This window comes from Rhineura floridana, chromosome 12 (assembly GCF_030035675.1).
Source record: "Rhineura floridana isolate rRhiFlo1 chromosome 12, rRhiFlo1.hap2, whole genome shotgun sequence".
Taxonomy (NCBI): domain Eukaryota; kingdom Metazoa; phylum Chordata; class Lepidosauria; order Squamata; family Rhineuridae; genus Rhineura; species Rhineura floridana.
Genome location: NC_084491.1, coordinates 27,634,993 through 27,649,545, shown reverse-complemented (window position 1 = coordinate 27,649,545; position 14,553 = coordinate 27,634,993). Strand labels below are relative to the sequence as shown.

The window sequence follows — 14,553 nt, the reverse complement described above, 5'->3', positions numbered from 1 at the left end:
TATTTGCAAAGCAACTATTTTAGGGTCTCAAAATCTTACTGTATTTATCTTAATATTTTCATTTATATCCCCCTCCTCTTGTTAAACAAAGGGGCTCACAAAAAGATAGAAGCATAAAATCCAACAGACTTACAATTATAAAAGGCACTAAAATGACAACACTAAAACTGTTTATTATAGATGTGCATTTTGGAGGTGCTTCTGAATGTGCATAGGAAGTGGACCTTTGGTGTTGTGGCACTGACTCTTTGGAGTTCCCTCCCTTTAAATATTAGACAGACACTATCTGTGTTATCTTTTCAGTGCCTACTTGAAGACCTTCCTCTTTCAACAAGCCTTTTAAAGAGAGACCTTATCCCAGTGTCTGTGTTGGAACTGCTTTTTAAGATGTCTTTAACGCTTTATTTAAAAAAGATGTTTTACTATATTTTAAAGTCTGTTTTTAAGATGTTTTACAAGGGTTTTTAGTTTGCTGCCCTGGGATCCTTCTGGGAGGAAAGGTGGGATATAAATTTAATAAATAAATAATAAATAAATAAATGAGAATGTAGGTGATCTGCTGGATCAGACCAAAGGCCTATCTAGGGCTCTTCCTGTTTATTCAGCATTCATCCTGATTTGCTGGCACAAAGCTTAGGTGGTAATTTAGACTATGTCCAGTCTTTGTTGAGCATTTCTGTCTCTCTTCAAACCACAAAAAATGGATTTGTTGTACTAGGGCAACTTTAATCCACTTTTAATTGCCCAGACCTACAGTTCAAGTTATGCACTTGACTCCATGCCACAAAATAGTCTCCAGGCACCCATACGCCAGCATCCTACCTGTTACAGTGACCTATCACATGCTTCCACGACTTCCATGCAGAGTTCTAGGGTGCAAGATTTGTTGCTTTAGAATCTGTTCTAATCAGTAATAAGTGTCCATACCCTTTGGTTTAAAGTCTAAATATTATCTATCTATAAATTCTTGGCCTCAAAAGGCAAGTATTTTTTTACCCATATGTCTGCTGGTGATGAAATTTAGATTTCATTTTAAACTAGGTTATTTATTTATATAGCACTCTCTCATAAAGCATCAGGGCAGGGCAATCATTAAAATGACTGGCTACACAAGAAAATTTAAGGCACATTAAATACAGCTGCAAGTTTCAAAAATGATTTCAAAGATCTGTTTTTAAAAATGTATATTTATCCACCCAGTCCCCTCTACCATTTTTATACCACCTTCAGCTTGGCTGTTAAACTTCAGATTTTTACACTCACAATAATCCTGTGTTGTAGGCACTCTTGCCTCCATCCAAAATATTTAATGAGGATGATATATACATATTTTTAGAAACAAACAATAAAACGAGACCAAGAAATGCTATCTTGCCAACACCCACCCCGTAAGAAGGGCCTTCCTAAATCAGACCAAAAGTATATCTAGTCCAACATCCTGTTTCCCAGTGACCAACCAGATGCCTCTGAGAAGGCCACAAGCAGGACATGAGGGCTATAGCCTTCTTCTACTGTTGTTTCTGGTAATTTATAGGCATGCTGTCTCTGATCCTATATAAACTATGCCTACCGGCCACTGCGATATCCTTATCCTCCATAAATTTATCTGATCTACTTTTAAATCTGTTTAAATTCTTGGCTGTTACCACAGCTTGTGGAAGTGAATTCCATAGTGTAACTATGCACTGTGTGAAATGCTTCCATCTGCCCTGTATCTCTCACTATTCAGCTTCATTAGATGTCATGGGTTCTTCTAATATAATGGAGAAAAACATCTCTCCATACACATCCCTCCCTTACCCACCATTTTTCTAAACTGAAAAGCCCCAAATATTGTTAACATTTCCTCACAAGGGAGTTGCTCCAATCTCTGCATCGTTTTGGTTGCCCTTTTCTGCACCATTTCCAGCTCTGCACTACAATATTACACAAGCCCATGATAGAAGCTAGTTCTTCAAGTGCTTACTCTGGAACCATCGAAGATCATGAAGATTCATTAAAAAAATTGAGAACTAGGATCTGATCTTCCTACCTCTCAGTCAACGAGTCATTTAATGCAAGCCTGCTTAGTGAAGCAAGTTTAAAAAACAAAAAACAAGACTAACGTTGATCTCAAGAGTAGATAGCAGCAGGGAAATAAAACAATGCATACTTGCTTGCACATTATCCTTAAGCTGTGCATCTGTTCTTCCATAACACCTTACTCGGCAGGTCTGGCCTCCTGTGCATTTGCTCAAATCTAATGAACTTAGCAACAGAAGCAAGCTGTTCCTTCTTTTCTGCTCTGGTTAGCACCATGGGAACAATGGCAGTTCTTAGCGCAAAAGGCTGGCTCGCTGTTGCTCTAAAGCAGACGTACAATCAGTTCCACTTCAATAGTGGAGTCAAGTTAATCGGGATCTGCTACTGGAAAAACTTCCATGGCTTTCAGCTGTAGCCAGAGACTTTGGTGGCGACAGCTAGAAAGTGAAATACTCCCTTTTTGAAGCAGAAGCCCCGTGACAAACTAGATTTTTAACCTAGAATGTAACCCAAGTGGAACAGAATCGTTCTGCACAGTTAATGCTTTTTCAATGATAGAAGTATGAAGTACTCTAGGGGGTATAATTTATTGTAGTCCTCCTGGAACAAAAGCTACAAATGAAACCCAAGAGTCCCCCAAAGAGCCACCTCGGCTCTGTTCTAGATGCAGCATACAAATGTATCGCGCTGCACTTCACGTTTTAATCCAAAGCCCTTGTTCAAATTAGATCTACTCCTTTCAACAGCTACCCAAAAAGGTTTGCCTTCTTTCACTATGATCGTGCAGTTGTCCGCAACTTCACAGCAGGCAGTGGAGAAGGGCCACTGCAGCATCCTGAGAAGATGAAGCCATCAAACAATTTTCCATTAAGCTGTTAGAAGAAATGAACAAGCAACATTAAGGCTGCAATCTTGTGCACACTTACATGGGAGCTGGTCCCACTGACCACAGTTGGACTTAATTCTGAGAAAACATTTACTTTATTAATAAAATTTATAGCCCACATTTCACCCTAAGGTAGCAGAGTGGTGTACAATGTCAAATGGCATAAATAAGGGGCAGTACCCAACTTAAGAGTAGATCCACTGAAATGAATAAACCTAAGTTAGTCATGTCCATTAACTTCAATGGGTCTACTCTGAGTAGGACAAGCATTGGATACAACCCAAGAAATACAGATTTTAAGCACGAGCTATCACTAAAACCTCTAAACTCAGTAAATCCAACCATCTCACTCACTGTATTTTTCACATCTGACAACAGTGTAACTAAGAGCTATACTGTTATGCAGAGTTGGACTATGACCAGGGTTCGAATCCCCACGCAGCCACGAAGCTCACTGGGTGACCTTGGGCCAGTCACTGCCTCTCAGCCTCAGAGGAAGGCAATGGTAAACTCCCTCTGAATACCGCTTACCATGAAAACCCTATTCATAGGGTAGCCATAAGTCTGGATCGCCTTGAAGGCAGTCCACTTCCATTTTACCTAGTCTGTGTAGGTAGATGGGAATAGTCTGGTATGCGTCTTGCCTGAATTCCAGTGCAGCTCCTACAAAAAGTTTCTATTGTTGTGAAGGTTCGTGCAGGTGCTAAGTGCAAGAAATGTTTCCTGGTAGCAACTTCTATGTAACTTTCTGATGAGCAAGCAACCACAACCCCCAATTCTAAGGGTTTTTTTCCCTCTGCAATGAGCCGGAGAAATTTACTACATTAAGCAAAATAAAGTGCTGCTGTAATTTTTCTGAACTTCGTATTACAGTCTCTGTCTGTCCATTCATCTTCCTGCTGTTACCCCACTTACGACACAGTCCAACCAGGATTACTGTGGGAAAATGTAATGAATGGAGGGGCAGGCAATCCTTGTACATTGTAAATGGGACAGAGTTTGTAGTCGCAAGGCGACTCAGTCCATGCATAGCGCAGGCCAATCATGTTATTTGGGCACTTTGTGTTGTGCAGAATCACTGAGCGGGAAGAGGAGGATGTAATGGATACTGCACTCCATTTGCACAGTGCCTGTTCAGAGCAGCATACCTGCCAAAGGAAGACAAAGCATTTAACTCAAACTTGCATCATCTGGAGTCCTACAAACTAATGGTGTAGAATGGTAGCCCTGCCACAAGGTGAAGCATCTTTTCAAGCTTATATCTGGGTGTGCTTGGCATCAGACTCAGGGCAAAGTATACATTACTCAGGACAGCCATGATTAGGCCTGCTAACGTTTTGATTTTTTCCCTTAAAAGCGGCCACTGCAGGCTGTAAATTAGACTGGAGCAGCAGTGTCAGACAAAACTATGTTTCCCCCATAAATTCTACTCCTCCACTCCTGAAATTGCTATTGAGCCCACTGAAGGGGAATAAAACAATAGTGATATATATTGATGTTTGAGAAATTTTTTTTTGTAAAAAAGGTATTGCAGGTCATTGATGCTTTCAACAACTGTGCAGCTGCTTACACAAGATAGCCTGTACACATCCATGCAGTCTGTTCCTTCTCATGGGGCACAAGCCAGACCAGCACTGCTGGCTCTAACAATGAGCAGCATGGACTACAGAAGTGCTTGTCTAATAGGCAGTACAACTTTGAGCTCTTCCCACACGGTGCAGGCCATAAAGAGCACCCCTTTCCTCTGCAAGGTCTTACCTCAAATGTCTTGTTGTCTGAGTGGCGGACCAGGATATGATCTTCAAATGTGACATTAAGGCTCTCGTGGGCTATGTCCACCTGTACTTTCTCAGGGTATGGGCCTTGGAAGACCATGGTTTTATCACCATAAGCTACTGCCAAGGCACCAAGAAGCAGTCTATAGGCTACAGTCTGCTTATCCCGGGGGTGGATGCTGCAAAGCAAGGAAAAGTGGCCAGGGAGGGGGAGAATGGAAGGAGGGGATTATTAAGGGGCTATGTGTAGTCCACACCTCCAAGATGCCAAACTTGGAACCAGATTTTTTTTCAGCTCCCATATAAAAATGCTATTCAGCCCTCATTATTATACAGAAAAGGTTTATGTGCATGTACAGGTGGTGTCTTATGTAAGGGTCCAGAACCAAATGATTGAATGCCCTGAAACAGCCTTCCCCAGCCTGATGCCCTCCAGATGTTTTGGACTACAACTCCTACCAGCACAACCCGGCTCAGTTGTGCTACCTGAGGCTCATGTAGTCCAAAACATCTAGAGGACACCAGGCTGAGAAAGGCCACCCAACCTGCTGCTAAGTCATCTTGGTTACAGAACCCATCACGTCTACTATTACCAGTTTTCTTTTTCCACATGTCATCTACATGCAGTCTCTATTTTTAGGCCCTTTCCCTTTCTCCACCTACTCTCCTCATGCTTTCTGCCATTCCATTTCCCCCCAAAAACCTTCAGAGAGTAAGTTATGCAGTATAAGCAAAAATCAAGCATATTTAATTAGTACCATTTACTACAGGCCACAGCCAGCATCATGTATCAAATTCCATCACACACACAGTGCCACTTTCCTAATCAGCAGACTTAGAAAGCCTCTCTTTCACCAAGTCCTTGATGCACACTCTCAGTCAATGCAGCCTCTTTCTATCCCTTTCTAGGGGAAGAGCTGTAGCTCAATGGTAGAGCAAATGCTGTGTATGCAAAAGGTCCTCAGTTCAATTCCTGATATGTCCACGCAAGGCTAGGAACATAGGAGGCTGCCTTATACTGAGTCAGACCATTGGTCCATCTAGCTCAGTACTGTCTCCAGTACTGGATTCTCTCCTAGCTCTACCTGGAGATGTTGGGCATTGAACCTGGACACTACTGCATGCAAGGCAAATGCTCTGCCACTGATCTACAGCCCTTCACCAGCTAGGGCAGATTCCTGTCTGAAACCCAGGAGAACTGCTGCCAGTCAGTGCAGAGACAGTACTGAGCTAGATGGATCAATGATCTGACTCAGTATAAGGCAGCTTCCTATGTTCCTAAGTGGGAGACAGTGGTAAATTTGTCTGCTGTTGAATACTCCTTCTATTTGGTTAAAAGGCATTGTTTGAGATTCTAGGCTCTGTCCAATAGGAGACAGACAGTTTCCATCTCTACATGCCTTCTGTAATAGAAGAGATTTCAGCTGCCCAAGAATCTTTAATGCTGATTGAGTGGGTTTGGACAGCCTAACGAAAGTGGGGTATCATTACCTGCCATAGGGAGAACTTTCATCACCCAGATCTATAGCCACAGCCATGAAAGTATGGGGCATTTTCTTATTAGGGACGTAGCCATAGTCTGCTGTTTGATGCCATCGGATGCGTGGAAAGTGGTCATTCTCCTCCACAAGATGATTTGTAGATAACTGCAACATAGAACAACCGCACTTGGTATTACTAGGCAAAACCTATCTCCGGCTATGGATTTCATATCAGGTGTACTCCTTATTGTCTATCACATAATTGTTCCTGTTTGTGCTTTCTGCAGGCATGGCTGTTGACTCAACACCCCCACCATACATTTAAAGAACTCCTGCACCACTTTAACAGTACTGAAGAATCCTGGGTAGTTTGTTAAGGGTGCTGGGATTTATAGATCTGTGATGTCAGCACCCTTAACAAACTACAGTCCCCAGGATTCTTTGGGGAAAACCATGACCATTAGAATGGCATAAGAGCGCTTTCAATGTGTGGTGTGGATATGATCAAACCCCCATCAAGAACATAAAGTCTGTGGAAGATATGCCACCTATCCATTTTGGCATAATAGTTGCAACTGCAGTGGGAGAAGAAATATGGGTGTGTCAGTAGCAGAAAAGAAACCACAGCTGGAAATGACATTTCCCACAAGTCCAGAACCTGTGTTCTGGTCCAGAGCACAGGGAAGGCACCATTTCCTGCAGCAGGAGTGGCTACCTTTTTCAGGCCTGAGGGCCACCAGTGCAAATTTTCTAGGGGCTACATGTCAGAGGTGGCGTGTGTATGCACGCTCTACAAACCAAACACACATCACATGTACCTGAGTACACCCACACATCACATATATATCAGAGCACACACGCTTGCACAGTTGGCATGGCTAGCTGGATTGGGCCCATAGGCTGCTAGTTCACCACTCCTATCCTACAGATATAGCTAATGCCACCAACAGTGTGGAAATGTGACCTTGTATATCTTTTCCCCATCATATTGTAAAGGAAAGACATTGGCTCCTTAATATCACTCCAGGATTACATTGTGAAGAAGCCCTGTGGCTGGAACTACCCATTATCCGGGATTCAACCCTGCTACTGAAAACAGCATCCATATGTCAAATCTTACTACCCTGTTTCCCATGAATTGTAGAATAGCAGTATCTAAGGGTGTGGAGAACCACACCATGTGAACATATCAGGAGGATTTTTTTTCTATAATAAAAGTTAATTATTTATTTTTATATAAGAAAAAATGGGGGTAGGAAGGAAAATTTTAGGTGGGGCCAGGCCCCCTCTAGTCCCCGCATGGCTAAGCGTCTGCCCACTGGTTGTTCAAAGTGCTGCCTTTGTCCCATGTCTGATAATGCCAACTAACTGATCCAACGCTCAAGCCTTCACACCAGTGCCACTTACCTGGACAAAGCCAAAGGGAAAATACCGCTGAGTTTGCCAACTAGACCCTTCATGAAAGGCTTTCCGCCAGTCTTCAATGAGTGTTGGGAATGTGCAGTTGTACAAATCGGTGTTCAAGAGGGTGTTTGATTCACCTGTGATAGGGCACAGAGGAGGAAAGAGTCCAAATGTAGCGATGACGGCACTGTGCCTGATCAACCCTGCTGTGGGACTTACCTACCTTGATACCAAATAACACCGTAGAGGGTCATGTTGAGAAAAGGGTGAACCATTGCATTCCAGAGCACCGATAACTCTTTGGGGCCAGCATCAAGATACGAGGAAGTAGCTCTGCAACATACAAGATGAACCAGTTAGAAAGGAATTTACAACATGTAGTCAATGCCTGATTTCTGGTGATGGGGCACTTGCCTTCCTGGAACTTATGCTCTGTGGTCAAAGTGCTGAAATATTAAGAGCAGGTCTACACAGCTCAGGCTACATTATTATATTGTTCTGGTGTCATCCTAGCTCTAATAGCTAGCAGAACCTTTTCTGTCATCTAAGTCTTGCCTGCTACTCCTGAATCTAACCCACGTTTTATTTTTCCACTGTATCTGTACACCCCAGAGAAGACACATGATGGAGCAATCTTGCTTGAAGCTAAGCAGGCCCAGGTCTCATCAGTGCCCACAGGACACCAAGGAACACCACATATGCAAGCTTGAGTTCCATCATGGAAGGAAGTATAAATGGGATTGACAGCCAGTGTGTAGTAGTGGTTAAAATGTCAGTCTTAGCCCGGGGAGACCCAAGTTCAAATCCACATTCAGCCAGGAATCTCACTGGATAACCTCGAGCCAGTCACTCTTTCTCAGGTTAACCTGCTTCAAAGGGTAGCGTGAGGAACCATGTGAGTCACCATGAACTCCTTCGTGGAAGGGTGGGATATAGATGTAATCAATAAATAGATAAAAGAGACCAAGTATTTATAGAGTTGTGGAGGGATTTTAAAGGATCTCTCTCACATTAAATATAAGCAAGCAAATCTTCTAAGGCTAAGCTCCAAAAACATGTATGGAACATTTTGAACAAAATGAAAGCTGCCTGCAGAGAGCACCCGCTAGACCCCAGCGCAGTTTTGCACTTTTTTTAAAAAAAAGGTTGTGAATTGGGGGGCAGAGGGAGGGAGAGGACATACAGATGAACGCCTAAATAAAATTGTGAAAGGTGGACAGTCCACCTGATGAACAAGGGGACAGGCAAGATCCACCTAATCCAGCACTTGACCTGCTGAAATATATACCTGTAAGTTCCAATATCCATCTCACACTGAAAACAAAGAACCTGCAGTGATTACTTTTAAAATCTTATATTTGTCTTCACCCTCACTGAACTGCTTTTAGGATGAACGAGTAGGATCGGTTTGTGCAACACACTCCTTGTTGTTGTTATGTGCCTCCAAGTCGACTGCGACTTATGGCGACCCTATGAATCAGCGACCTCCAAAAGCATCTGTCATGAACCACCCTGTTCAGATCTTGTAAGTTCAGGTCTGTGGCTTCCTTTATGGAATCAATCCTATCTTAAGATACATACACCTCTCATTTCCATCAGAATAAAACAGCACAACTCTCTCATGCTGCTAATGTGATCAAGGATTGAACCCTCCAAACCAGGCGAAAACTAAACAACAATGCAAAAACATCATCTTGTTCCAGATCATGGAATATGCTACCACAATATGTGCTGTTGGCCATCAGCATAGATGGCTTTAAAAAGGATTAGAAAAATTCATGGAGGATAAGGCTATCAATGGTTGCCAGCTCTGAGGTTTATATGCTGTCTCCAGGGTCAGAAGCAATATGCCTCTGGATAGCTACTGGAGGAAAATAGCAGGAGAAGACTATACTGCTCTCAAGTTCTGCTTGTGGACTTCCCAGAGATATCTGATTGGCTCCATTCAGATCATGATGATTGCAGGGTCCAAGGTTATTTACCACAGTCACATTAGAGGACGGGATCATCTGAAGCGTAACAAACTAGGCATGTCAGGCAAACCTGATACTCCTTTTCTTGTTTTAAATGGAGAAGCGGATTTACAGCAAGACCGGGGGGGGGGCGGACACTTGCGGTCTTCCAGATATTGTTTGACTCCAGCTCCCATCAGCTCCAGCCAGTACAGCCAACACTCAAGGAAGATGGGAGTTTGAGTCCAACACCGTCTGGAGGACCACAGGTTGTGAGGCCCCTTGTGTGTTATAGCCACACGGGGAGGAGGTGCTATGAGAAAGTGGGCACACAGGATTCTATAATGATGAAAACCATTCACTACCGAAGAAACAGCCAAACAAGTGGGAAAGGAACAAAACATGCTGTCATTAGTCCTCCTTACTTTTCAGCATATCCTGAGATCCCACACTCCTGCAGTGCCTTCTTGGAAGACCAGGCCTCAACTGGTGTTCCTCCCCAAGAGGAATCTATCAGTCCTATGGGATACTTGAGCTTCTCAAACAAATACCGCCCAAAGAGCCAGCACACAGCAGAGAAGTAACTGAAGTCTCCATGACCAAGGTTTTCTGTTCAATGTAATTTTTTTTAAAAAACAACATTTAAAAGCTTGCAAACTAATACAAATGTTACATAACAAACTACAAAAACAATTCTTTCTTCTTCTGCATTTTCAGATATTAGCTGTTGTACAGCTGTGATAGATCAGACATTTGGCACGAAATACTGCAGAATTACTACAGATTCTTCTGCAGCAGCTAATACTGTCAGAAACTGGAAAACCCCCTGGGTGGATCATCATGTAACTGAGCCAGAATGAGGGTGTCAGTTAACGTGTACAGACATTTGCAAGTATTGTATACAGAGGACAGTATTAGGAATCTTTCACAGATACATCAATTTAGATTAGTGAGTCCCAAACTTTTTTCCCCATGGACCATTTAAAAATTGCTGATGGTCCCAGAGGACCACTTAACGATTTTTCTGCCTGTTGTAGCAATGGTAATGTACCGTGCTATGTGTTGTATGATTTTACTTGTATTTTTATTACTTCTTTTGTTTCTTATGTTGTGCTTTATCGTCTCACAATCTGCATTCCACAGAATTCAAACTGCAATGCGATAAAATACAATACAAGAAAGAAGCAATAAAAATGTAATTAAAAATCAATATGAATATTTAATGCAGACATGCTGCTGACCACCCAAATGAAGCTGGTGGACCACTAGTGGTCCACGGACCAGTTTGGGAACATTTGCTTTAGATGATTAATCAGTTGGATGTAGGATGGAGAACTTCTCACATGTGGGCCAAATGTGGCCCTGCAAACCTCTCTACCAAGCCTTCAGGACTCCCCCCAGGCCATGCCCTCACCAGCCTTGTCATGAGCTTGAGGGTAGCTGGAGAATTATTGGAATGATGATGACACAAAGCTTCCACAACTAATCTCCAATGTCTTCTACCCTAAAATGCACTGTGGAGTTTAAGAAGGAAAATGGCTCCAATCTTACTCCACCAAACCAAAAAATGAACATCTGTTTTTGATATAACACATTAAAAACCACTGCTGCAGATTGTTTGCTACAAGTTTTGCTTTAAAAGACTCTTACTGGCTGTCGGAATAGACCATGGCAAGATGATGCTGGCAAGGTCCTGCAGTTCCACTTCAGATTGGACGAGAGCAGCTCCAAACACACGCACAAGTGGATAATGGGAGGCCTCTGCAAGCTCATTACTGGCATTGAACACCTAGGAAACAGGACATATTCCACTGAAATAATAATTAAGTAAAGTTCAAAACAATGTATTATTTGGAAAACTTGTATTATTGTTTATAGAGCAGCCTTAGCTTTTGTTTATTCAGTGGCCTCGGCTTGCATATTTTGTATTTCAACCTGTATGCTCCACATATTTGTGGACGTTTATATCACTAAATCACCTTTATTTTTGTTAATTGGATTCCTGTGACTTGGTCTCTTTGCTACCTATATTTTGAGAGTATGTCCTGCTTTTCTGTTGGTTTATAGGAAGACCCAGACACTTCCAGACACTTGTTCCACAGGTCATTTCCAGACAACCTGGTTTTTTGAACATTCATCCTGTTGTCTGCAGAGATTAATCATTGTTAGCTATTTAATGAGCATTCATTTGAATTTGTTTGTGGGGAGATTAGGCAATGTTGCATCAAGTAAGTGCTATTCCACCCCCCACTGCATTTCCCAATCACTACTTTCCCTATCGCAAAAAGTCCAGTCTTTTGGGAAAGCAGGTTTGTTTCATGAGAGCTCCAAATCTGTTTTAATTGCACAGCCTGAATTTACTGGTATGACTCAATCCCACCCAAAAATAGTGATATTCTGGAAGAGTCTACACAGTGTATCAATGAGGTGGCCAAACAAGTTAAATGTCAAGCTTTCCACATCATTCCACCCAGGGAAGTACAGGAGTAAGTGCACACCACTCCTGCTGCTAATTTAATCTGTACAGAGGGATTCAAGATTGTATTTTCTCAAGCCTTTTGATTTCTTAGTTCTTCAGGAGTCTTCAACTATGCAATGTGTCCATATAGTACTGCTCCTTTGCCAGTTTCTCCTCAGGCTGAAGGGTGGCAAGTCAACTGCCAGACAACAATCTCAAGAAGACAAGTTATTTTCTTGCTTCTTGGCAGTTTGTTTTGAGCTCCTGATCTAAACAAGTTGATTGTGGCATTATTCCCAGGGCATGAGGGAAGAAGAGTAAAGGAACAACATATTTTGTTGGGCCAGTACATGTGGATGTAAGTACTGAATGCCAATTTTAGGCAAGATGTTTACACTGTCACAATTGCATGTGGGAAGACACCGTTTTTGACGTGTAATGCAGAATGTAGGGACTTTCACCAAATGCTAAGAAAATCCAGAGTTCATAGCCATCATAATCACAGGCAAGGACTTGGAAACATGCAGGTAGTGTACTAGGGATGGGGAATTTGCCCAGATATTGTTAGACTACTACTCCCCTCTCTCACAAGTATGCTGGCTGGGTCTAACAGCTGCTTGAATTCAAGGGTTCTGTGTGCAGTAGGGCCCCGCTTCCTGGCGCTTCGCTTCCCGGCGTTCCGCTAATGCGGCGGCTTTGATTCCCCGTTTTTAAAGCCGATTTTGCCCTTTTGCGGCATTTTCGCATGACGCACCCCATTATATTCAATGGGGTTCCGCTTTACGGCGATTTCTGCTTTACGGCGGGGGTCCGGAACGGAACCTGCTGTATAAGCGGGGCCCATCTGTACTGAAAGGACTACGTTAGCCCACACAAACCCACCTGTATGCTTACGTTGTTTATAGGGGTCCTGTTCCATTTCCCCAGACAACAGATATGTGGAGTATGTCTATAGGGCAGCAGGCTATGGACCTCTTTCTGTTTTTATTATTAATATTATTAATATTAATATTATTATTTAGGGTATTTGTACCCAGCTCTTCAGCTAAAAAGGTTCCCAGGGTGGCTTATGTACAATCAATACAAGATAGTCCCTGCCCACAGGCTTACAATATAAAAAACACAACACGCAAGGGGAAAGGGGCAGAGAGGGAAGAGCAAAAAATCAAATTTAGACACCAATTCTAAGTAGTAGTTCTTATAATAGCCAGATGGCATAGAAACAGTTCAGGGGTAGGATGTGCCTGATGGAGCTGTTCTTTCAGGAGAGCCGAAGGAATGAACCCTGTGTCCCATGTCTCCCACTGAGGCAGTCTGGTGGAATGGCTTGAGAGGCTCGTCTCATGGGGTGTGAAAACAGTTTTGTTTCAGGGGGCTTGTGGGATGGTGGTGGTTAAAGGATTGTTTAGCAGGTGACGGGAAAGACTGTCTGCATGAGACCCTGGAGATCCACTGCCAGGGAGAATAGACAACACAGGGCTAGATGGACAAATATGGCATTGTGGAAGGCAGTGTCCTATGGTCTTATGAGAGAATATATCCCTAAGCATGGATATGTCCATACCTTCAGCACACAACCTTGTAAGTTTATAAAAACATTCCCATCTTCAGGATGCAATAACCTCCTGAAGTAAAGAAATGGGCCTAAATATAGTTTGTTAATGACCTGTGAATTCAGAAATAACAGAAAACCACCATTAACACAAACTGCAGTTTGTAAGCCAGCCTCAGACAAGAGTTTCAGATCCTAGTCTGTCAGCCACAAGCAAGCCATAGTTTGGGGGCAGGCTCAAGTTCAAATGTTGAAGGAAACCACGGCTTAGCTCAAGGGAAGAGAACCTGTGGCCCTCTGGATGCTGTTGAACTCCATTTCCCATCAGCCCTAGGCAGTATGGCCAATGGTCAGAGATGATGGGAGTTAAAATCCAGCAACATCTGGAGGGCCACAAATTCCTCACCCCTGCTTTAACAAACCATGGCTTTGTGTTATGTCTGAACTCAGCCTATATCAATCATTTTCATCTCAATCAAGCATATACATGTTCCAGTTCTTTGAAAAATAACCAGTGCCTTCACTGCACTCGGTAGTGATATGGCTTACCTGTGAAACTGTCATTTCCATGTTACTTTGTCCACTGCAAAACCAGACATCCCCAAAGTAGACATCCTTCAGTGTCGCATTTGCTACCTCTTCCTTGTCGTATTGCCGTATCATTATAGTGAAAGGGCCACCAGGGGCCATAGGTTTCAGGATTACTTTCCAGATCCCATTGCTCCCTGAAAAGTTTTTGGAGGAAACATCAGAGTCTGCACCAATTCTAATTTCTGAACTGTTTTTAAAGGCATCTAAAAGAGCACTGCAGTAATCCAGTTGGAAGCAACTAGGACATAGATAATTGATGCCAGGTCTGGCAAACCAGCTGAAGTTGGTAAAAGACACTCCTCGTCACCACTGCTTCAGCATTCAGGGAAAGTCCCCCCAAACTACGTATCTGTTTGCATTTGGTGCTGTTTAAATTTGTTACTGAGTCCTGTTTGGGGGCAGGATCAGTTCTTGACTGAACTGAGTGGATCT

At 42.8% G+C, this 14,553-nt stretch overlaps 1 protein-coding gene across 2 annotated transcripts in view; it reads right to left on the bottom strand.

Moving 5' to 3' along the window:
• Window positions 1-150: 150 nt before the first annotated feature.
• Window positions 151-14,553, bottom strand: part of SIAE (sialic acid acetylesterase) — a 21,730-nt gene continuing 7,327 nt past the window's right edge. For both annotated transcript variants that reach the window (XM_061592914.1, XM_061592913.1), the window contains exons 4-11: window positions 14,080-14,255; window positions 11,171-11,309; window positions 9,946-10,129; window positions 7,792-7,901; window positions 7,572-7,705; window positions 6,175-6,329; window positions 4,667-4,862; window positions 151-4,056 (exon numbers count right to left, since the gene is read on the bottom strand). In XM_061592914.1, the coding sequence (XP_061448898.1) occupies window positions 3,820-4,056; window positions 4,667-4,862; window positions 6,175-6,329; window positions 7,572-7,705; window positions 7,792-7,901; window positions 9,946-10,129; window positions 11,171-11,309; window positions 14,080-14,255 (1,331 nt within the window). In that variant the 3' untranslated portion in view covers window positions 151-3,819. The remainder of the gene's footprint in view (window positions 4,057-4,666; window positions 4,863-6,174; window positions 6,330-7,571; window positions 7,706-7,791; window positions 7,902-9,945; window positions 10,130-11,170; window positions 11,310-14,079; window positions 14,256-14,553) is intronic.